The sequence below is a fragment of the Phytophthora infestans genome, genomic scaffold (assembly GCF_000142945.1).
Source record: "Phytophthora infestans T30-4 supercont1.9 genomic scaffold, whole genome shotgun sequence".
Classification (NCBI taxonomy): domain Eukaryota; phylum Oomycota; class Peronosporomycetes; order Peronosporales; family Peronosporaceae; genus Phytophthora; species Phytophthora infestans.
Window position 1 is genome coordinate 3935213 of NW_003303750.1, and position 22595 is coordinate 3957807.

Genomic DNA, 22595 nt, shown 5'->3' on the forward strand with positions numbered 1-22595 from the left:
TGTTACAAAAATTATGCCGCTTCAAGATAGCGAAAGAGCTGAAGCTGCTACAGCGAATAGTCCTAAGTGGAAGCTGGAGCTTCGATATAGGTTTAGAGGACAAGACGTCGCGGAGCTACAGCAACGGAGAGCTCCGACAGCCTTCGTTAACCAGGACGGGCAAGCGCAAGCAAATCTGGGAGTAAGATAATGTAGCATCAACACTGTTGATTCAACAATACTAATACAATGTATTATACATGCGCAAGAGTAAGATCATGTAGCATCAACAGTACTAATACATGTACTACCGTCTTACCCCACATATAAGGCATATGTGCTCTAAATAAAATACGGGATTCGCTCGACATCTAGCTTAAACCTCAATTTGACCACCTACCTAATTAGAACACATGTGGCTGAAACCTAGTTACAACACAAGGCTGTACCAACCAATGAATATTCTTGAGAGCTCCAACTAACCACCCTTCTCAACAAACTTGTCGGTGCTGCTGTTACTTGGCTTTAATTCTCTTATTTTATAATTTACACAGCCATGAGTGCTGAGCGACGTAGCTATAGGTAAGTACTGTTGACAAGGACAATAAGCTGGTGTCCAAATTCTCGTACACGGTTGAAAATCCTCTGAAAACGCTGTGCTTGGTTCGCTCCGGATCATATTTTGCAGTGAAAGTAGATGGATACATAGTACTTAAGTATAATACACGTGATTACATGTAATTCATGCAAACGATTCTTATAAACAGATTTTTTTTTATAGAATTCATAATACTAACAAGCAAAACCTCCGTATACAACGCAGCCACAACAGAAAGAGAAGACCCGTTACCAATCACCACATCATGTGAACTGCACGCAGGAGGGTTTGAACCCTAACCGATCGCGTAGGAGGGTCAAGCCTCAGCGACCAAGCAAGATTCTAGGACCCATTCTTCAAAGTCAAATAATTTGTTCGCTGTACAACACATAGGCTTTCTAAACGAATATAACACACAAGCAGTGTTGTATTTATTTATAGCACATATGCCTTATATGCGGGGTAAGACGGTAGGCTTCCAGTGCTTGAAAAAATAAATTGGTACAAATTAAAAAAGATTTGGTATCTAGATATTCCTCTTCCACAATTATTATTTTTGCTCATTGCCGATATGCACCCGTTTCTTTCTTGCAACTGTGCTCAAAAGCTTAGCATTTTGGCATTAAAAGTATATTTAACGCAAAAGGCCTCTAAATTACTACCTGATAGCTCAATTTACTATTACCGGTAGTAGTTGCTATTTTACAGAATTGTGTCTTTAGTTCGACAGCTTGAAATACTACTACTACAGGATTTAATATTACAATAGTAGTTATTTGCGCATCACGACAAATTCGCAGTTGTAGTAAATTGATTGACAGGTTTTAAAAATCTTAGGCCATTGGGCAACTGGGCTCTTGTCGGTAGCAGCCACAGGGGTCTTGACCGCGCCGTAGGACGGTGACATAGCCGTGTGGTTACTGCGGCTGAAGAGTGTCTCGATGTCCTCAAGTAGAATGCCCTTGGTCTCTGGGCAGTAGAAGTAGATGAACAGGCCGCATAGTAGTGCGAGTCCAGCGAACATGAAGAATACACCGTTGATGTTCAGGTACGGGAAGAGCTTGACGACTTCCGTCATGGCGGCACCACCGATCCAGTTGGCTGCAGTAGCCACAGACACAGCAGACGCACGTACGTTGAGTGGGAAAATCTCCGAGCAGGAGATCCAAGGTAGAGCGCCCCAAGACACGGAATAGCTGAAGACGAAGAAAGCTGTACCAAATCAAATAAACCATCCGCCGACTGAAGGGCAGCCCGAGTCGTCGACGTTGCCGTCGCAGATCGCCGTGAACAGAATAGCAGCGAACAGGTGGCCGATCACCATGCCTACAGCGCCGATCATGGCCATATAGCGGCGTCCGTACTTATCCAACCAAATCAAACCAGGTGTGGTACTCAAGCAGTTGACGCCGCTTAGAAGGAGCGAAGCGTAGAGACCGGCACCTGTGATGTCCTTGAAAAATAAGCGACCCGTACGTCATAATGGGGTTGATACCAGTCGCCTGTTGGCCGAGCTGTAGCGCCATGGCGATGAACACACGTCGTCGCACCGTGGGTTCCCACAGTCCAGCCATGTCTTTGTTCCCAGTCTCTTCTTGGTTAATCTGGGTACCGATCGCTTCGAGCTCATGGCGCACGTCGTCCGTTTGTCGTAGCCGCTTAAGAACCGCCTCAGCCTCTTCCCTGCCCTTCTGCTGACACGTCCAACGAGGACTCTCGGGCACGCAGAAGATGCCGCACATGACGATCACCGAAGGGATCATCGATACGGCGTTACTAATACGCCAGCCGTTGCTGTCGTCCATGACGAGGATGTTGATAAGGTTAGCGAGCCACTGACCGAATGTGACGGGCAGCACCATCAAACCGGACAGACGCGCGCGCAGCTCCTTCGGGGCCATCTCAGATCCGAACAGTGGGAGTGAGAACGATGAGTTGCCGACGCCGAAGCCCTGTACGATACGCGCAATGTACATGAGCGTGTGATCCTGTGCGGGGTTTAGACAAACCCACGTCGTCCCGATGCAGAACAGGACGCCGGCGGAGAAAATCGTAGCTCGACGACCGTACCTGTCCGCGACGTAGCCGCCAATCAGAGCACCAACCAGACAACCAAGGTTGTAGACCATGTTGTACCACACGGTGAAGCTCGTCCACTGTCCCGGGATGTCCGAAGACGACCGGGTGCAGTCATCGTAGGTGAAGTTGTGCCACCCGACGCAGTAGTCGTTCAGGAACGAATCCATAATCAACACGCCGGACGTCACACCCTGGTCGTAGCCGAAGAAAAACCCACCGAGCGAAGCGAACGCGCACACGATGATGGCGTAGCGCGTACTGCCCGTCGTCGGGGTGTCCGCCGCAGGTGTGAAGTGCCGGCTCACGCTGGGCGCCATGTGGGACCAGAGCTTGGTTACGTGGCACTGAGTCGTCAAGATGTCCGAGAGGAGATGCTCCTTGTCCGAAAGCAAATTCAGGAATGATCGTACGTGCGCAGGAATGAATCGAGGCGTCCACGCTCGGCGCATTTCTCCATCGTCGGCTCGGGACCTTCAGAACCAGGCGCATAGTCTTGCCTCTGCTTCAGGATGGCCTGTCAAGCGTGACCGGGCCCGTCTCTGAGTGTCGTCTGCGAGACAAAAACTGCAATCCTGCATTTGAGACGGTGACAACTTCAGAAAGCGGACCTTGTTGTCTTGGAAGATGTAGCGGAATGCATGCGGAGATCCCGACGTTGTGCACTATCCTGTCGAACAACATGCCGTACATGTGCCGGGTACTTCTCTGTCAGACTCTAGGAACGTCACTAAACAATTGTCATCGGCAGAAGAGGTTTAAGTTTACATGTAGTAAACATTCGCCGATGGGTTTGTTAAGGCACTTCACGATGCGGCTTAGTGGTAATCGACCCTTTTAAAGTTCACTGGTCGCGCAGCTCTCATCAGTCGCCTCCTATCAGTGGTCAAACTGTGGGCAGCAACGTTTTTTTAAATAACGAGGTTCATTTTTTTTGAAGTCGACGTGTAATCTGTCTGGATGTCGGCAAGGCCCGCAAGACGCCGTAGATCTTAAAGTTCGATTACCGGAACTACTGCTGTCATGATTGTACCGAGTTCGTAGCATGCACGAACGCTCAGCGGGACGATCTCCGAGCAGTAGATGGTTCCAATGAGACGGAATAACAAAATCACCGTGTGTTCTTAAAACGGGGTAAGACACAGCCAGCAAGTGCCAACGCAGAAGGTGATAGCCGAGAATATCGTAGCACGACGGCCGAATCGATCAGCAACGTAGCCGCTGGTCAAGGCACCAACCAAACAACCGAGGTGGTTCACTGCACTGTAGGTAGTGAAGAATACCGGTCCGTCATTGGTTTTTTTTTCAGACTTACTCGGATGGCGAGAAAAAAGCTGTACGTTGATCAGAAGCCATCCCGTCATCGTCTGCATGTTCGCACCACCTGGCGGTTTCTTCTTTGGTTACGACCGAGGCGCTCGTCGTAGGATGGCATAACCTCACGTATGAGGACTTTTCGCTGTAAGCCTACAAGGACAACAAGCTTCGCAAACGATGGTGAGTAAAAGGCGAAATCTCGTCGCGATCCTTGTGCACAATCAGACCGATAGACATACTACTACCAGGTAGCATTTTGTGAAAAAGAAATAGAAATGATTAAAGAATCTAAAATCACGGACAGGGGCTCCTTCGCAGCTTACAGAGGAGGCCAGAGGTCTCGAATGGATGACACCGCGAGAGGTATTTAGTGTTGAACAGGATCCCCCCAGTTATCCCTGCTACCTGTCACAGGTTTCGAAGCTAAACTGACGCTAGTCGCCGGTGTCGGGTTGGGCAAGATAGGCTTTGGCGTCGTTGTCACCAATGCAGCCAGTGTCGGGCACGGTGTGGTAGGCTTCAGCGTGGTTGTCACACTAGCCGCTGGTGTCGAATTGGGCGATGGTGTCTTCGGAGTCGTTGTCACGCTCGATGCCGGCGTCGGGTTCGGCGTGGTCGGCATTGCAGTCGTTGTCACCGATGCAGCCGGCGTCGGGTTGGGCGTGGTAGGTCTCGGCGTTGTAGTCACACTAGCCGCCGGCGTCGGGTTGGGCGATGGTGTCTTCGGAGTCATTGTCACGCTCGATGCCGGCGTCGGGTTCGGCGTGGTCGGCATTGGGGTCGTTGTCGCCGATGTAGCTGGAGTCGGGATGAGCGTGGTAGGTCTCGGCGTTGTAGTCACACTAGCCGCCGCCGTCGGGTTGGGCGATGGTGGCTGCGGAGTCGTCGTCACGCTTAATGCCGGCGTCCGGTTCGGCGTGGTCGGCATTGCAGTCGTTGTCACCGATGCAGCTGGTGTCGGAATGGGCGCGATAGGTTTCGGCGTTGCAGTCACACTATCCACCGGCGTCGGGTTGGGCGAAGGTGGCTTCGGCGTTGTTGTCACGCTAGACGTCAGCGTCGGGCTCGACGTGGTCGGCATTGGGGTCGTTGCCACCGATGCAGCTGGTGTCGGGTTGGGCGTGGTAGGTCTCGGCGTTGTAGTCACACTAGCCGCCGGCGTCGGGTTGGGCGATGGTGGCTGCAGCGTCGTCGTCACGCTCGATGCCGGCGTCGGGTTCGGCGTGGTGGGCATTGGGGTCGTTGTCACCGATGTAGCTGGTGTCGGGATGGGCGAAGGTGGCTTCGTAGTTGTTGTCACGCTAGACGTCAGCGTCGGGCTCGATGTGGTCGGCATTGAGTTCGTTGTTACCGATGCAGCTGGCGTCGGGATTGGGCGTGGTAGGTCTCGGCGTTGTAGTCACACTAGCCGCCGGCGTCGGGTTGGGCGATGGTGTCTTCGGCGTCATTGTCACGCTCGATGCCGACGTCGGGTTCGGCGTGGTCGGCATTGGGGTCGTTGTCTCCGATGTAGCTGGTGTCGGAATGGGCGCGATAGGTTTCGGCGTTGCAGTGACACTAGCCGCCGGTGTCGAGTTGGGCGTACATTCGGGTTTGATCCCAACCGCAGCCTTGAGCTTTCCCACGATTAAGTCATTATCCACAGTATTCGCTGCCGTAGGCGAAGTAGGCGAAGTTGCAGAAGCTGATCCAAAATCAATCAGTTCTCTACTTGCCGTCTTCACCGTAGTCGATGCAGATGTAGTATTTGTACTGGTAATTGTTGTCGTATTTGAGGAGCTTGTCGACGTAGTTGGAGTCGTCGCAGAATCAGATAAAGCCCATTCAGTAGATTTTGACGATGTCACCACGGAGGCAGACGTGAGTGCAGCCGAGCTTTTGGACGTTACAGTTGAAGTTGACGTCGTGTCAGTGTTTGGAGATGGTATGTTCTTAGCGTCTGCAATCGACACTGTTGCTGCCACTAAAGGCGAGAGCGTGGGCGAGTTGGACGTCGTGGTAATCGAGCTGTTCGAAGTCGTGACTATCAGCGTACTGTTCGACGTCGTCGTCGTCACGTTGGTCATATTCGATCCGTGGCATGGCATATTATGATTCTGCCCTGGAGCCGTGGCGTTCTTGGGCTTTTGAGCAGCACACGGCGTCTGGGCGTACTTCGGCTGACTGCTTCCCACCGTTGCCACGAGGTTCTGTATTGTGATATTCTTCGACGCCAAGTCCGCCAGTACAGTACGCACGTCGATCGCCGTGTTCGCACAACCGCCACAATGGTGGATCCCAACCACCAAATTATCCTTCGAAGCTATCAACGGTGAGCCGGACGAGCCGCCTTTAGTATCTGCGTTGTGTCGGACCTGTTCGGTCCCACAGTTTCCGTCCTTGCCGACACTTAGCACTGTCGTGCTGTCTCCACGGTCGACAGTGCTCACGATGCGCTTCGCGTACCCGTCCGGATGCTGCGGCACGTAGATCGACTCGTTTACTACCGGGCCAAACTCACGCATTTGCAGATATCCGTACGGAGAGAGGTCGACGCAGTCCGGTAGCTGCACAACCGAGTAGTCGATGTCTTCACTGTCGGCGATAAGGGTCGATGCCGTGGCTACGAGCGTTCCGGGACAGCCGAGCTGTGTCTCACACTGTTCGCTACACGACGAGCTCTCAGCAGCGAACTCAATGTCGGTCGTGAGCACCCAGTCTTCTTGCTCAAAGCAGTGGTGGTTCGTGAACAAGTGTCCTTCACTGCCACCAAGCCAACCGGTGCACAGGTACGTGCCGTTGACCAGTAGACGGGCGACAGCTTGAGCTTTTGTATACGCATCAGGTAGATGTTCGGACAGGTTGGTGCCGGGCGCGTAGCATTTTGCCGGAAGCGACTGATCTCCATCGCCACAAACCGACTCGTGATGCATCGTCGGGTAACCACGAGAGAATCCCGTGATACGGTATCCCTGACCGGCAGAGGCCGGTCCGACAGACGTGTACGTGACGGTGACGGAATTACCCGGCACGAAACTGGCGATGAACGTTCCGGTCTGTTGTCGTCCCCGACCGGTATACGTGTGTGACACCGCGACATTCACGTCCGGGGAGCTGATGACCACCGAATCTCCTTCCGGCAGGTTAAAGCCGGCGAAATGGACGGCGATATAAGTCGCGAACTCGTACGAGATGAGATCTTCGTGAGAAGTTCCGGCCGTCACGTTGACGTCCAGAAGTTCCGTCGTACCGACAATAGCGATGCCGGTGTCAGTGTACTCGATCCCCGAGGCAACTTGCAGTGCTACAACGAGACTGAAAAACGAGAAAAGTGTCTTAGGCAGCGTCATCGTTGATGAAGCATGCAACAACGCAGTAAATTGTTAAGTGACGAGAACGAGCGCATTGTCATCTTCTTCAAACGATGGTGCGAACAAAGGTGGCGAGCTCAAGTCATTGACTGGATTGCTCTGCTTCGAATCCGGCACCTTTGGTGGTGACCGAATGGCACGGAGATCGAGCTGAAATCGTCCGATCGGAGGGGCGGCGAGTAGGCACTTGGCCAACGGTCGTTCTATTTCCCTCTCGTGATCGCAGGACTCACACCATGCAGCGTGGCGACGCGGGGACGGCCACCGGCACCGGCTACGAGCCTCGTAGTGCCGCATCCAATACTACTGGACGTCCAGACTTGCGGTGGGGTCGTCTGACCTTCGCCCAGCTGAGAGACGAGGAATTCCTGGCCAAACAACTGAGACGCATCGAAATTACGCAAGGCGCCCGTCGAACAGGTCGTTCAGCACATAATGAGACGGCGCTCTCAGTGCCGGACAGGACCATCCGTCAACGGTTGCTTGCGGCACAGACGAAAGCGGCCCGAAGGGTGTCGGAAGACGACGAACTCGACGCGAAAGAGGACACGACGACGGATGCAGCCACCGACAATGAAGACCGGAATGAACGGGAGCTCACGAACGCGCTGTGTGTGCTCGGACGCCTCCGGCAGCCAGAACTGGCCGCCGTCATGGTAGCCGACCTAAAACAGGCACTGCGTTGGGTCTGCACGTTCCCGAATCCAATCTACCAGCTAATCGCCTTACGTCGTCAATTAATGAAGAGCATGCACGAGGCGGTAGCTGCTCAGCATCGACACTGGATAGCAGCAGTTCAAGTGAATATATCCATCGTGAAAAGCTTGGAGAACACTGTACTACCGCCGGATACTGTAGAAGACCCGGTCGGCCTTTTTGGACCAACCAAACCTAAGGACAAAGTGACGAGGGAAGCAACACTAGGCATCCAAGTGCTCGTGTCTTTACTGAACGACTTACACGATGCTACAGTGACTCAAAGACGCGAGTTTCTTGAAGATCTACTGCCATTTCTACGCTCCGTGGGCTTTCTAGCTCTCTGTTCAAGACGACATAGTGGTACCGTTCGGGGCTCATCACGCAGTATGGCTACATGTTCACCCGAAGCTGAGATCTCGGAGTTTACGGACAAGATCCAGCGTTTCTTGCTGGATATGTGTCCACGCTCCTATACACTCCCTACGACGTCCCCCAAACTACCGGCTATCTCGTCTGGAAACACGGAACAGGATGTAATGGACCGTACTAACGCAGTGAATGGCTTGATCCACCTTGCCGCAGCCACAGGCTCAATTAGAGACTTCTTAGTGGTCCTTAAAGTGCTTCTCGGTGTTAACAACAACGCGTCCGAGTCGATGAAAGATCTACGACTTTCGTCACGTTCGCTACTCACGTCCTCCGTCCCGTCACTCAGAACTGTGCGCAGTGAGGAGCTCCTCCCTAATTCCAAACGAGAAGACGATTTGACGCAGATACACTTTAAACCTGGAGCGTCTTGTCCGTATTCCAATAAACCACAAACGGAAATCTTGGGAGATAGCACGACGCAGGAAACGTTTAAGAAAAAAACATTGAAAGGGGTCAAAACGAGTGCTCATACTGTGAGTCTCGCAATGCATCATCGACTGCTGTACAGTAGTCCAGGCAACAACCTCGTGAATATACAGAGGACAAAGGAAGAGCTCAAGGACGCGTTGGTGATGAACGCAAGTCTGTCGCTGGATATGACCAAGATGAGGGACTCGACTAAGAGTGACACGCCAGTCCTTACCGCGAGGTGTCCGAAATTTCGAACGCTCAACGTCCAGTGCGTACTTGTAGAGCTGGACCGTGTCAAAGCTTCTGTACCGACACGAGGGAAACCACCGAACGCGTTTGTGTCGAATGATACGACGATATTCCACGAAGACGAGGGCGAACGAGAAGTCTGGAGCTGTGGACAGAATTCGTACGGAGAACTCGGACATGGAGACACGGCGTCACGGAAATCTTTCGAGCGGATCCAGGCACTTCAACAGAAGGAAATTATTCAGATCGGCGCTGGGAACGAACACACGGTCGTGTTGACTGCAGACGGCAAAGTTTTCACGTGCGGGTATAACGACAATGGCCAATGTGGACAAGGAGGGACCGCTCGAGTGAGTCATTTAAGCGAAATTCCAAAGATGGACAGTGGGAGTTCTCAAGCTCACGCGTACAATGGATGCGAACATACAATTCTAGTCAGTACGGATGGACGGGTAGCGACGTGTGGGTACAACTATCGTGGCCAATTGGGGCACGGCAACACGACAAGCGAAAGTGTTCCGAAGATTATTCGAAGTCTGGAGAATAAAATTGTACGACTGGTGTCGTGTAGCTATTACCATACTGTGCTGGCCTGTGAGGACGGAAATCTGCAGAATCTGTACACTTTTGGACGCAACGACTACGGCCAATTGGGTCACAATGACTCCATTGATCGTAAAATTCCTCAATTCGTCGAAGCTTTGAGTGACCAACAAATCGTTTCGGTCGCATGTGGACAATACCACACGATGGTGGTCACAGCTAGTGGTAAAGCCTTCGCTTTTGGGAAAAATGATTACGGTCAATTGGGTATTGACACTATGGAGAACCAACTCGCTCCTGTACAGGTACGAGGCGGCTTGGAACGCCAAGAATGTCTGGAGATTCGATGCGGGTATTACCATACGATAGCTCTCTGTAGTGGGGCGCATTTGTTCGCCTTTGGGCGGAATGACTACGGCCAACTCGGTCTGGGTCGCTCGAATGCGAGCTCGACGAGTAATCTCCAGCTTCAGCAGCAGAGATTCTCGAATGCGAGGTTAATTGACGAGTTAGAAGGGAAAGATATCGTCCGTATAGCATGTGGATGTTACCATACAATCGCTGTCTCGGATAACGGCGTAATGTACGTTTTCGGGCGTAATAACCACGGCCAATTGGGTACAGGGGATACGACTGAACGGGTGTACCCATTTCCTATTGACGATTTTGTGGGGAAGAGAGTCGCGTTGGTTGCTGCCGGTTTTTACCACACTGTAGTCCTTACGGGAGGGAAAGAGGACGACAAGAACGAGCGAGATTCGGGAAATGAAAAGGAAGAGGTGAGTGCTTCTAGCGGGATCACACATTCGACCATCCTGTCTTCTGCGACCGTCCAGCTACTACTCGACCCGGAAATGCCTGGGTTTAATGACATGGAGACTGCTGTTGAAGTGCCAGCAATGGAGGATTCTCGAGATGAAGACAGAGGAAATTCGAGTTCCACGGACTCAACAGATGCCCTGTCAGTGGCTGTTGTAATACTCGCACAACTCGATCGATTATGTCAGCCTTTTACCCCCAAAGCAGGAAGTTACCCCATGTTACAGCATCCGTCATTTAGTGCCATTGACACACTAACGAGGTCAAATTGCTCGTTCGATGCAAGCTTCACTTTCGACGGAACATTTGAGACGTTTGCGATCCATAATTGCAGTGCTACGTTTGAAAGTCTCGCGGTTTTATTGAAACATCTCAGTACGAAGAAGATGGAGACAAACGCTCAGCTAGCGGCGTGTTTCTCTTCTCCACGACTTCAGATGTACATGATCCTGGCAACTCTGCGCATTCTCCAAGCGAATCTGTCGCAAATGTTACGATCCGGCCTGGCCAAGACAGTCATCTTAGTCTCTTCAGACGCCACGTCACGTAACACTGAGCTAGTGCGTATGCGCGTAGCAATTCTTCAAGTTCGTGACGTGTTACTATCGCTCGTTGACCTCAAAAGTCGACGGAATGTTTGTAACATTCTCGAAAATTCACCAAATGAAGGCGAACATGTCGGTAGAATTGCGGAAGACGCTGTGGCCACGTTGATGCAGGGATTTGAGCTCTTCTTCCCGTGTCAATGTCTTCAGCGTCAGTTCTGTATGCACACGATGCACGAGCTCGCAAGAGACAACCCGGAACATTCGTGTGGCCTGCTTTGTCGACGTGATCTGTGGCTTATTGATAAGTTACCGAAGTCGAAATCGCTGCTACTTGAGCCGCTTTTAAGGAGACTGACGGAAGATTCGCTAATTGTCCGGTTTTTACCTTTGATATCTGCTGTTCCGCAAGAGAATAAAGACGTTAGAACGTCGATAATAACTGAAGTGTATCAAGTTCTTCTCGAACGTATCGCTGCCGATTTCTCAAGACGGTTAGGAGACGTAGTAGCTGACGTTAACCCACGACAAGAAGGCACGTTAAGAGCGTTCTTTGACACCCTCGCTTGCCTGCAGAAACATCTCTCTAGTTGGGCTGCAAGCACTCCGGAGTGGACTTTAAAAGAGGACCCAAAGGCACAACTCGTTGCTGGTATTGAAGAGCGTGTAGCTGCTGTGGTTGATCGAGTATTTCGTGTGGATGAACACGATTTGGATCGTGTTCCGCGGTCCTGGCGTTGCTTCATTGAGTTCGTAGTTGCAGCTTTAGGACAATGCTGCGAAGTGCTAGGCCAGGTATGTTCCATGGAGACGATGCCTAGTCCAACGAATGGGTACGCAAGCTTCGAATGTGGGGATGAGTCCTTACGCGGGAAGGTATTGGAGACTATGGAACATTCGATTGCTGGCCAGTTTTTACCACTACTAGTGGTAAGTTTGTTCGAGTTTAGTAACAATTCTCTGTTCGCGGCAACTTTGTTGCCGAGCTTGAAGAACTTACTGAGGCTGTTAGATGGGCTTAATCAGCAAGATAGCGACGCGCAACAAGCCGAGAAAGATTTTGTGGAGACGATGGGCTCTTCTTTACATTCTCGATCGTCAGAGAAAGAAAGTTACGGCACTGGTAACTTTCGACGTAAGAGCGAAAGTAAATTACTTACGGAGGATCAAACGGCAAGAAAAGGAGTGTCAGCGTCCGATGCGATGACGATGCCGTGGCTCTACCGACTGGAAAAAGAGCTGGCTGTACTGACAGCTGAGATGGCAGTGACGCTAGTGAGTGGAGACCCGTATTTTACTTACCAGGGCGACCACAGTACCACGAAACTTTCAGCTCGTTGGCTAACGAGCTCGTTACTCAGAGGTGGCTTGAACGCCAACTACCTGACGCAAAAAATCACACAAACGGACCCACAGCGGTCGCAACAGGGTCGAACGGTTAAACACACGCCGTTCCCAGTACTGGCAGCACCTCTGGGACTTAATACTCCACCGTTCTCGTTAATACTCCCTCCAGCGTCGGAAAACGACGATATTACCCCAGACTGGCAACAACCTACGGATATAAACTACGGAGAGATATTTCGACCTGCTTCCGTTCACAAATTCCTGATTTTGCTTCAACAAGGAACAAATTCCGAGACCCAAAACGAAGTGAAGTTGTGTGACTGGGTGCGAGATAGCTACGCAAGGAAAGACCCGTCATATCGAATGATCTTGCGACAGTCTCAACTCTCCAAGGCTTCTACGCACTCAGTAAATGACACGCAGATAGAGGCGGCGTGCTTCGCAGCACTGCTTCATCACAACATGCTCGGCACTCAGGCGTATCACTTCGCTTTGGGATTTAGAAATACTACGCAGAATCGATCTTCCCCTCGAAGTTTCATGCGTTTGTGGCAGTTTGTTGCTCAGTTGCGACGACGTGTGGCCACTAAGAAGACGGAGATCAAGAATCTGCCCCAGAAAGACTCGGATTTAAGCGCTTTGGATCGCATTTCTGCTCTTCAACAAACGATTCTGGATCGATGTAACCTTCTGCTATTTCTAAATGTCCACGAAGAGCAAGAACACAGGAATCTTCAGCTAGATGCCGGCTACATCGCACCATATGATCCAGCGTTCCTCGTCTCTGCCAGTTCGACTTTTAGCGTCTCTTCTTCATCCGTTAAACGGCATCTTCACGCTACATACACGGACGAGAAATCGCCCTTTCTGGTCGCGTTCCCAACGTCCAAATGGAGACGAATACGGACAATTGTTCACACGATTATTCGCTGGAAATCTGCTGCTACAGATCTCCAAACGAACCGACAAAATCATGTTTCTCAGGAAGTGCTGGCCTATATTTTGTCGGACGAGCGCGTGTCTTCTACGGACGCAATCCGAACGCTACTGGTCGATCCGTGTCGACGTGTTAGTTGCTCGATTCGAGGCCTTGAAACACTGTGGGAACTCCTCACTATGGTCTCGTTTGACTCGATCCAAACCGACGTTGTTTATCAGATCTCACAGGTTTTTGTGTTCCAATCGTCGACTCCACTGCTCGCATCCCACAACGCTGGATACTTCTACTCGAGTCTAAAGAATGAAACCTTTTACGAGTTTATCGGACAGTTAACTGACATGATAACCGACAAGGCTGCAAAGCTGATAAACTCGGGAGACCCCGACGGTACCAGTTCGTTCTGGGTCGTTATTATGCTGCTGAGTGTGTGGGGGATTCACTTCAATGAGGAGCAATTCGAATTTGTGAGTGACATAGGAATTCTCGGCGTTATTCAAGAAATGGTGCAGCAGCTTTCGAATAAAAATTGTGACGCGAACGGAGGACCACAATCTGCTCAATTCATCGTAAAAAAACAGCTCTCGCGACTAAAAGAGACGTTGTGGGTTCTGTTCAGGTATATCTGCGCTCACTTCGCAGTACAAAACGCATCAAGCGGAGATATCTACGTCCCCACGTTCCCTGTATTGTCGGGTGTAACACGGTTATTATATAGTGAAGCCGTCTCGATCTCGAATCGATTCTTGCCTCTACAACTCGCTGTGGATAACGTGAAGCCGATCGAATCAAATCTCACAGTTCCTGTGGCCGTACGTAGGAGTTTTGAGGTCATTACGTCGCCGCAACGATTCTCCGCTCAGAGTAAAGGAGTGACGTGCAGCTACGATGACATGATCTCTGCTTCCGAGACGACTACAGCTATGTCTCCGTTACTTAAACCGAATGAGTTTAGTGTCACGACGTGGCTTTTTGTTAACAGCCAGTCGGGTACACGAACGGATAATGATCTTTTTGACGTGTCTGATACCCCGCAAGACCGTCAATTGATATTTATTCGAGGTGCTGTACGTGAGATATCGCTGTACTTACTACTCCTACCTGAAAGCTCTGGTAATTGGCAACTAGAAGTGGGCATTCTCATGGATATAGACCGAGAAGGAGACGCTGGAGAGCTGCCTATTAAGGGCCGAATATGGGAGAGAATGATGTCGAAACAAGGCGTAGCAAGCGGGAAATGGGTCCACGTGGCGATAGTGTTAGAAGCCATGAAAATACGCCTCTATTTGAACGGTATTCTCGACTGTCAACGCTCGTTAGTAGCGCAAAGTACTGCTATATGGGCGGCTGGGAACGTGGATCTTCCGCTTCATTTCGGAAGATTCCCAATGACGCAAACTACGTCCTCAGTCTCTTCGGCTATTGGCTTTCTGTCACGCTCACTTGGGATCATGAAAGGCGTTCACTGGGACTCCGGAATGAATATTCCGGATCACACATCAGGCGCGTTCCGGTGTTTCGACGGCTGGTTGAGCCACTTCCGCTTCCACAATCGCTCGTTGTCTCCCATCCACGTTCGCATCGTTTACGACGAGAAGAAAACTCCTTCTGGACTTTGTGAACGGGACGATGACCACTCGAAACTCGTGGAGTTGCACGCTTTACTCATCCTACTCAGCACTTCATCTGAAGGAATAATTCACTTCCGTTCCCAATTTTACGATTGGATGAAGCTCATTTGGGGTACGTTTCTCGGTACCAACTCAGCAGTGGTACAGCAGTCCGCGTTACGTGTCTTGTGTGCTCTACTACCTCTTCAACACCCCGTGGATGCTTCGAAAGTGCTGGTACAAGAGACGCCAGAGGCCCTTGGATTCTACACATTGGAGGATGTTTTCGTCCAGCAAGTGCTCCGAATGATCGGATTCTGCTTGAACAAATGTCCACAAAGGACTTTAGAAGCCAGCGAGGCTGCTGTGGTGCCGTGGGCACTGATGTTGGCTCGTGGAATTCATGGTAATCATTTTTCTCTTGAGGTTCGAGACACCGAGCTACAATTCGATCTAGAAAATGATGTCGAGAGGCGGTACCAGTCGTCGAAGCGGCAGAGTCTGATGCTGGCGAATGAACTAAACCAGCTTCTACAGCGGCTTTTCAGAAATTCGAACGGTACGTGGCGCCAGAGTATTATTCGAGCGAGTTCGAATATTACCCGGAATTTGTCGAATTCTCGAGACGTCGAGCCCGAAATTTGTGGTATCCAGTTTGGAAAGCACGTACTTTGTTTCTCTACCGTCAAGTGTGTGGAATCGGTAGGCTGCTTGTACTTCCTTAGTGGAGGCTTCGAGTTTTTAAGACCAGGGATCACTGTAGAAGTGCGAGGATCGAGAGATATTGCCCAGGTTCTGTCGCTCGAGTATCATGCATCCAACTCAGCTCAAAATTTTCCCGAGACCCCGTCCGATACAAGATGCCCGCCACAAATTGACACCCTAGCTCACATCCGGATGGATAATAACCCCAACATTCTCAAACGTACCGACGGACTACAGAATCGCAACGAAAAATCCTGGTTCGAGAAAGTTTTTGGCTCGAATGTCGATTTTCCAGATACCAGTTCACTTTATTCGAAGTTGAATATTGACGAGCTAATGCCGGTTGAAATATCCAATGCGAATGACGGCGCGTATTCGAATATAATCTACGACGTCGCGTGGGATAAATGTGACCATAAAGCAGCTAACGGATTGGTGGAAAAGGCAGCAGAGGTGATTCCTGCTATCTATACCGACCCTGATAGGGATTTGATCTCCTTGAATATTGGATGCTCGTTACTGAAAATTCTAGTACAAATTGCTGGAACGGACTCTGGAGTTGACATATTACTAGCTAAGCCAGCGTTGATTGAAACAATTACAGAGATAGCATCCCGTCCGGATAGCAATCCGAAGCATGACACACTTTACAGCGTGGAGAAACGAGTGAGTTCTTTACGTCGAGAAGTGTACACTGCACTGGTTGATCTTGGGGAGGAAGGAGAGGCGGAATTGGCGAGTGCATTTGAAGGTAAACGCGAGGTTTCATCCGCTCAAAGTGCCTCTTTTAATGACGAGATGACGACAGGGCGTCGAAGCTTTTTACTAACGCCGACCGAAGTAATGCGTTTAAATGACGGTAATTTATCGGATGGAGACGAACCGGTAAATGAGAACTGGGAAGGTGACGAGCAAGATGACGACGAAGACGACGAGGAAGACGAGAGTTTAGACGATGGAGACAATGACGACGACGAAGACGACGCTGAAGAAAATAGAGCGGAGTTCGTGGAGGAGCTGATGCTGATGGGATTTCCGGAAGATTGGTGCGTGCTGGCGTTAAAGCAAACCGAGAACGATATCGTCAATGCGTCGGCTTGGATTGTGGACAATCTGGAATATCTGAGTAAGTTACAGTCCACATTGGATAAAGAACGCGATAAGGGACGAGATTCTCCTCATTTCGACGAAGAAGAGGACGACGTCGTGAATACTGACGATATACCGAGCGGTAGTACGCACGTTCCGTCATTAAGTGCGACTGTTAACACGACAAAGGACGCCGAGAACGATATGGATGTCCCTCATTTAAATGACAAAGAAATGGGGAGAAAATTGTTTGCGGAAATGTATTTTCCTTTCGAAGATGGAGGTTTCTTGTCGAATACCAAGTCGCGTTTTATGAAATCATGGCGAGCTGACGCCATAGAAACGAAAGTGAAGAGAGAATTGAACCAACTTGACCTTCAAGATCTGGCCCGCCAGCTGCGAGAATTTGAGAACACGTTGTCAATCCTGTATGCTCGTCAGATAATGGCCACAGTGCTACATCAGACAAGGTCAGTACCGGTTTTGATACCGTTTAAACAGTGGTTCAAGCTGCTAAAACTCGCTGGATTACGTGGGGATCAATTCGCAATTATTGTGCGAAATTCGTCGACACAGTTGCAAAAATTATCTATTGATGAAGTATTTTCAAAGTCGATTCGATATTTGATCCAGCACGACGCATCTTTCGTTGCGTCAGCGTTCGAATTCTGCCTTGAAGACCTGGAAACAGCAGCAGCTGGTAAAGCGTACGAAGCTGTTTTATGGACGCAACGGGAGCTCCATCGTCCAGATCAAATTGTGCTGGAAGAGCCAGGAATTGAAATTGTTATTTGGCTGCTAGACGCGCTACTAGTAGCTTCTACACACTCGTCATTGTGTCTTTCTGTTGATGCTGCGAAGATTATTTTACGCCGCCTACGACGTTGTCTTGGCACGACGAATTTGCCGCTGAAGTTTGTCATCCTTCGCACTATCAGCAGAGTATTGAGAGCCATAGAAAATGTCGACAAAGACATGGTAAACGAGGCACAACTGGTTGTCCAAGACTTCTTAACTGCAGCTGTTGTAAGACACAGTCGCGAGTTGAGTCAAGGTCGACTGTTGTTCTCTCAGTATCTCCAGGGGTACGTGGAACTGCTGCACGTTCTACAGGGCGTTACTGGGTTTAACGTGGCCCCAACACCTGCCGCTCATATGGTCGCTAGTAGCAGTGGAGATGCGTCGGAATCGGAAGGTTGTTCGCTGGTATTTGACCGCAAACGCACTCGCAGTAGCTTGTTATCTTTCGCAGACGACAACCTCAGTGTGTCGTACTCTGGGAATGAGGTATGGAAAGCTGCGTGTGCCGTCACGAGCTTCTCGACTGGCGTGCATTCATGGCTGGTGCGTATTGAAAAGTCTAGTTCTCCGTATCTCTTTGTAGGGGTCGCTACTCGACAAGCAAACTTGGATTCATTCCTTGGAGCGGACGATCAATCTTGGGGTTTTATTGGCGATAAAGCACTGTACTACCAGCGGAACCGCATACGAGCATACGGCGAGACATTCACGGAAGGAGATTGCATTGGGTTACGGCTGGATTGCGAGAAAGGCGAGCTTTCGTTTAGTAAAAATGGAGTGGATTTGGGTGTGGCGTTCGATAATATTGTGGGTTCAGTGTCCCCCGCTGTGGCCTTTTACTCGCGACATCAGAAGATCTCCTTCGTTAAGGATAGTTGTACCGGTGAGACTAATATACCTCCGACTGGAGAGGTAGAAGACGCGGGTGTGGAGGACTGTTTAATAGCCTGTGAGCTGATGGCCAACTGGGTGGATAAAAGTCCCATGCGAGTGGAAATGGCTACTGCTACGTTCGAAATGACGGCAGAATGGCTCGCCGGATCCATTAAACACGTTACCACGCGATCCGGGAAATCCCTCTGGGTGGATGTTACGCGAGGAACATGTGAAAAAGCTGGGTTTTATTGCGATGATAAAGTCCGCACACCTCGTGGGAATGGAGTTGTAATGGGCGTGGCAGGCGGACGGATCTGGGTGGAAGTCGACAATGAACCTGGAGCGTGGTTCTTCCATCCGTCCAAACTACGCTTAGTGGCGAGCGCAACAACACCCAGTTCCACTACTCCAGTTGACAACTTAAATATCCCACCAGACTCTTTAAATGACCCACATTTGGGTTCAAAAGTGGACATATTTTCGCCCTTTACTCTTTCTCGAGAAGAACTCGTTGAGTATGGGGAACATTATTTGTGGACTGTAGCAGTGGATCGGGAGCTTCTAAGTGTGATTAACGATTTCTGTGAGGTATCTCGCACTAGTCCGTGGAATCTGACACCCAATCAACTGCTCAATGTTGTCAAAGAGAAGACTGCGGTACTAGAGCTTTCGTCCTTTAGTAACGTACTTGCAATGCCTCAGCCTGACGAGATGATCGTCGCACGGTTCGCAATACTGCGCTTCTGCAACATGTACATCAGTCGCGCTTTACCCTTTTTCGACCTCTCATGGCACTACTTTTTACCGGATTCCAACTCGTTGCCGTGTCGACTAGTGTCACAATGTCGCGGTAGTCTCTTTGTCTGTGTAAAAAACACACTTTGGACAGCGTTGATGGAAAAAACCGCTAATTCACCCAAAAAATCTGACGACGAGTACGATTATCCCGAAGATTTACCGCAGCTACAAGTGAACCGGCTGAAGGCAGCAGCAGCAAAATGTCACGAAGGAACAGTCAGCAGTTTGTTCTCATCCCTCTTTGGCCAGTCGTTTGAAGAGCTCCATTTCTTACCTATTAAAACGCTACGTATGGTCTACTCCCACCCAATGGATGACGGTCAATTACGAAGCTTTAAAGTTAAGTTCGAGGGCGAAGGAGTGGATGACTATGGTGGTCCATATCGAGAGTTCTTTTCGCAATTCTTCGCCGAGTTACAGATGCTTAACGTACCCGAAAGCGAAGATAATGGGTCCACAAGTTCGGAGCATTCTGCGAATGGAGGACCCAGTAGTACGTCGCTGAAAGTGGACCCCAATGTATCCGTATCAGCGTGTGTCTTGCCCTTCCTTCTGCCTAGTCCGAATTGGCGGAATTGCGTTGGAGCCAACCGTGAGAAATTCGTACTTAATGGAGCTCTTATCGAGCGTCAAATACATGATAAGAAGGTATCGTGTTTATCTGGAGAAAGCGCTGAAGAGAAACGACAACTTTATTGTGAAATGTTTTTCTTTCTCGGTCAGATGATCGGCATTTGTCTACGCACGCGTGTGTGCGTTCGCCTCGATCTGGCAATGTCAGTGTGGAAACAACTAGTGGCTGAAGACGACTCGAACCCGGAGAGTGCGCTAGCAACGCTCAAAGAGATCGATTTCGTCGCGTATTCATTATGGAAGACGTTGAAAGGTATTTTAGACGAGTTTAAACGTCAAAATTCAAAGCAGGAAGGGCTAGAAGAACGACTAGAAGCGATGGATTTGGTCTTTACGACTGTATTATCCGATGGACGTACAGTTGATCTCTGTGAAGATGGCTCCAATACTGCGGTGACTTTGAACAATCTGCAAGAATATATAGATTCTATGCTTCGAGCACGGATCCAAGAAACGCAAGAGGTGATGAATATAGTAAAGCAGGGACTGCACTCCATTATGCCGGTGTCTGCATTGGCTCTTCTGACGTGGAATGAGCTTGAGAAACGCATGTGTGGCGTTGCGGAAGTGGACGTGAAGCTATTGCAGATTAATACCGAGTACGACGAAGATTTGTCGATGAACGACGAGTTTATTCAGAGATTTTGGCGCGTGCTGGAAAGTCTCGAAGCGGAGGATAAACGAGCCTTTCTGCGGTTTGTGTGGGCCCGGTCTCGTTTGCCTTTGGGCTCAGCACAGTTCCACCAGAAATTTAAGATCCAAGCGCTTGCGTCTTCGGGTAATGGAGACGCGAACGGCTCATCGTCAGGACCCCCTGGAGGCTGGATGGACTCGCAGATGCCGAAGTCGCATACGTGTTTCTTCGCACTCCAACTCCCACGATATTCCAGCGACGAAATCTGCCGCGAACGACTTTTGTATGCTGTGCGCAATTGCGTCGAAATGGATGGAGACTTCCGTCTTGCTGACACGGAAATGACAGGCTGGACGGGTATCAGTCCGACAGATCAGCTTCGAATTTGACCAGCCATTTGCCAAAAAAAAGCCAAAGATATTGGCGTTATAACCAGTGTTTTAAAAAAAACTTTAAGCTTATAAATTGCTCGGAAAGCCTAATCGAATTGCTCTGTAGAAATGTTTTTTTTTTAAGTATTGCGCTTCCTCTTCGATGCTCCAAGTCTCACTATATATGCTCATCTTTTAATTAAATAGAGCTTGACTATGCTATTACACAATATTTTATCTTTGTCTGTGCACAATGCAGACGAATGTAAATGTGTAAGTGTACGTCTGTTTCGATACTGTACAACATTACACTGTAAATATCCAGAGAGCCACTTATTTTCTATAGTAGTAAAGCTGCGCTATTTAACATCTACTTCGAAGTATTTAAAATTAAGTGTAAAATCCAAATGAAATTCTTCATACCTCGAAGTATTACAATGGAATTGAACTTTGCAATACAGCTGGAGATAAGGAAAATTGACGATTAAGTCCCAAAGTACACGTACGAGGACTTGAATAGATCCATAATCGAACACTCGTTCCTATTTCTTTAGTGATTTGTGAGCTATCGAATGCCGGATAAAAAGAAATTGAAAAATATTTGTTTGGGATAACCGTTTCTAAATTAGGCACTGGTTTTAGAGAATAACTAGGCAAACCAGTGGATTCTTCAGACAGAAAATATCTCCTTCCTTCGAGGGTTTGAACCCTGTAGTGGCTCTTGGAAACGAGACGTAATCCTGTTATTGTATTCATTACCGGTACAAACAGTCTACCACGCTAGGTTGCAGGGTTTTGGTGTTAAATTGCGTAATGTTAATTTTTCGGCAGTAAGTCAAATTTTTTGGGGCTTCTGAAACAGTTCTTAAAGCCACAATAATTACGTACGATAACGGCAGACAAACCAACGTTGGGGGACCATGTATTATCACAGCTCAACAATCAACCGGATACTAGCAGGCCTAGCAACGTGCGTCGTTATTCAGTCATTCTTGTGAAGGTTGCTGGAGATGAAACCCGTTGTACTTGAGAGCGGAGCCGTCGTCTTCGGCAAAGTAGCTTCGCTACCTGCAAGCGAAAAATCGTTGTTCTTTGGCTTCCACAAGTATTTAATGGGCTCGACCGTTGTCTATATGCCCCGGTACTTGATTTCGAAATCTTGGGACCAGTGTTGAAATGTCGCCGTGACCTTCCACGGACGCCATCGATACAAGGACGACTGCTACGGCGGTGATGAATGCAAGAACGGTCATTGTTCGGCTTTTCGGCTAAACAGGAAAGGGTAGATCACAAACGTCAAATGATGCTTTGAAGCTCGAAGCGAGCGCTTGAACTTCATCGTGTCCCATCCCCACTCTTCAATCAAGCAGGTTTTCGATACCTACGTGTACAGTTTGGTTATTATCCTACTTGAGAGGGCCCTCAGGTAGTGCTTTGTACATGTCGGATCATTTTAACTGACGTTAAATATGTACAATGACAATTGCTTAATAATATAGCCATCTGCTCTCCCACATTATTCGAGCTGAGAATTATTATATTGACCTGACTCAGGTCAATATAATAATTCTCAGCTCGAATAATGGGGAAGAGGAAGGTATTTTATTAAAAAATTTGTCATTGTTTGTGAAAGGGGCAAGCACCTTGCGCTAAGGGAAAGTTATCTTCCGAGAGTTTACAAACTCTCAGTGAACGGCAGTTCACAGGTCCCCTCTTTAATTAAAGAGAGCGAAGTGACCTAAATAAGGTAGATTGTAAACTGAGTATATTTATAGGTAG

The 22595-nt window shown here is 49.4% G+C and overlaps 4 protein-coding genes across 4 annotated transcripts; 2 read left to right on the forward strand and 2 right to left on the reverse strand.

The window, feature by feature from the left end:
* Nucleotides 1-1349: 1349 nt before the first annotated feature.
* PITG_06157 (Major Facilitator Superfamily (MFS)) lies at nt 1350-2973 on the reverse strand (the record flags this gene model as incomplete). Its single annotated transcript, XM_002998287.1, has 3 exons — nt 1350-1773; nt 1810-1989; nt 2054-2973. The coding sequence occupies 3 exons, from the start codon at nt 2971-2973 to the stop codon at nt 1350-1352; spliced, it is 1524 nt and encodes a 507-aa protein (XP_002998333.1).
* Nucleotides 2974-6058: 3085 nt separating this feature from the next.
* Nucleotides 6059-7299, reverse strand: PITG_06158 (uncharacterized protein; the record flags this gene model as incomplete). The annotated part of the gene is made up of 2 exons (XM_002998288.1): nt 6059-6133; nt 6199-7299. The coding sequence occupies 2 exons, from the start codon at nt 7297-7299 to the stop codon at nt 6059-6061; spliced, it is 1176 nt and encodes a 391-aa protein (XP_002998334.1).
* Nucleotides 7300-7556: 257 nt separating this feature from the next.
* Nucleotides 7557-15795, forward strand: PITG_06159 (uncharacterized protein; the record flags this gene model as incomplete). The annotated part of the gene is made up of 5 exons (XM_002998289.1): nt 7557-10430; nt 10875-11945; nt 12042-15042; nt 15447-15468; nt 15702-15795. 5 exons carry the CDS (start codon nt 7557-7559, stop codon nt 15793-15795), a joined length of 7062 nt encoding a protein of 2353 aa, XP_002998335.1.
* Nucleotides 15796-16412: 617 nt separating this feature from the next.
* Nucleotides 16413-20834, forward strand: PITG_06160 (HECT E3 ubiquitin ligase, putative; the record flags this gene model as incomplete). The annotated part of the gene is made up of 3 exons (XM_002998290.1): nt 16413-16740; nt 17053-17173; nt 17735-20834. The coding sequence occupies 3 exons, from the start codon at nt 16413-16415 to the stop codon at nt 20832-20834; spliced, it is 3549 nt and encodes a 1182-aa protein (XP_002998336.1).
* Nucleotides 20835-22595: the final 1761 nt, after the last annotated feature.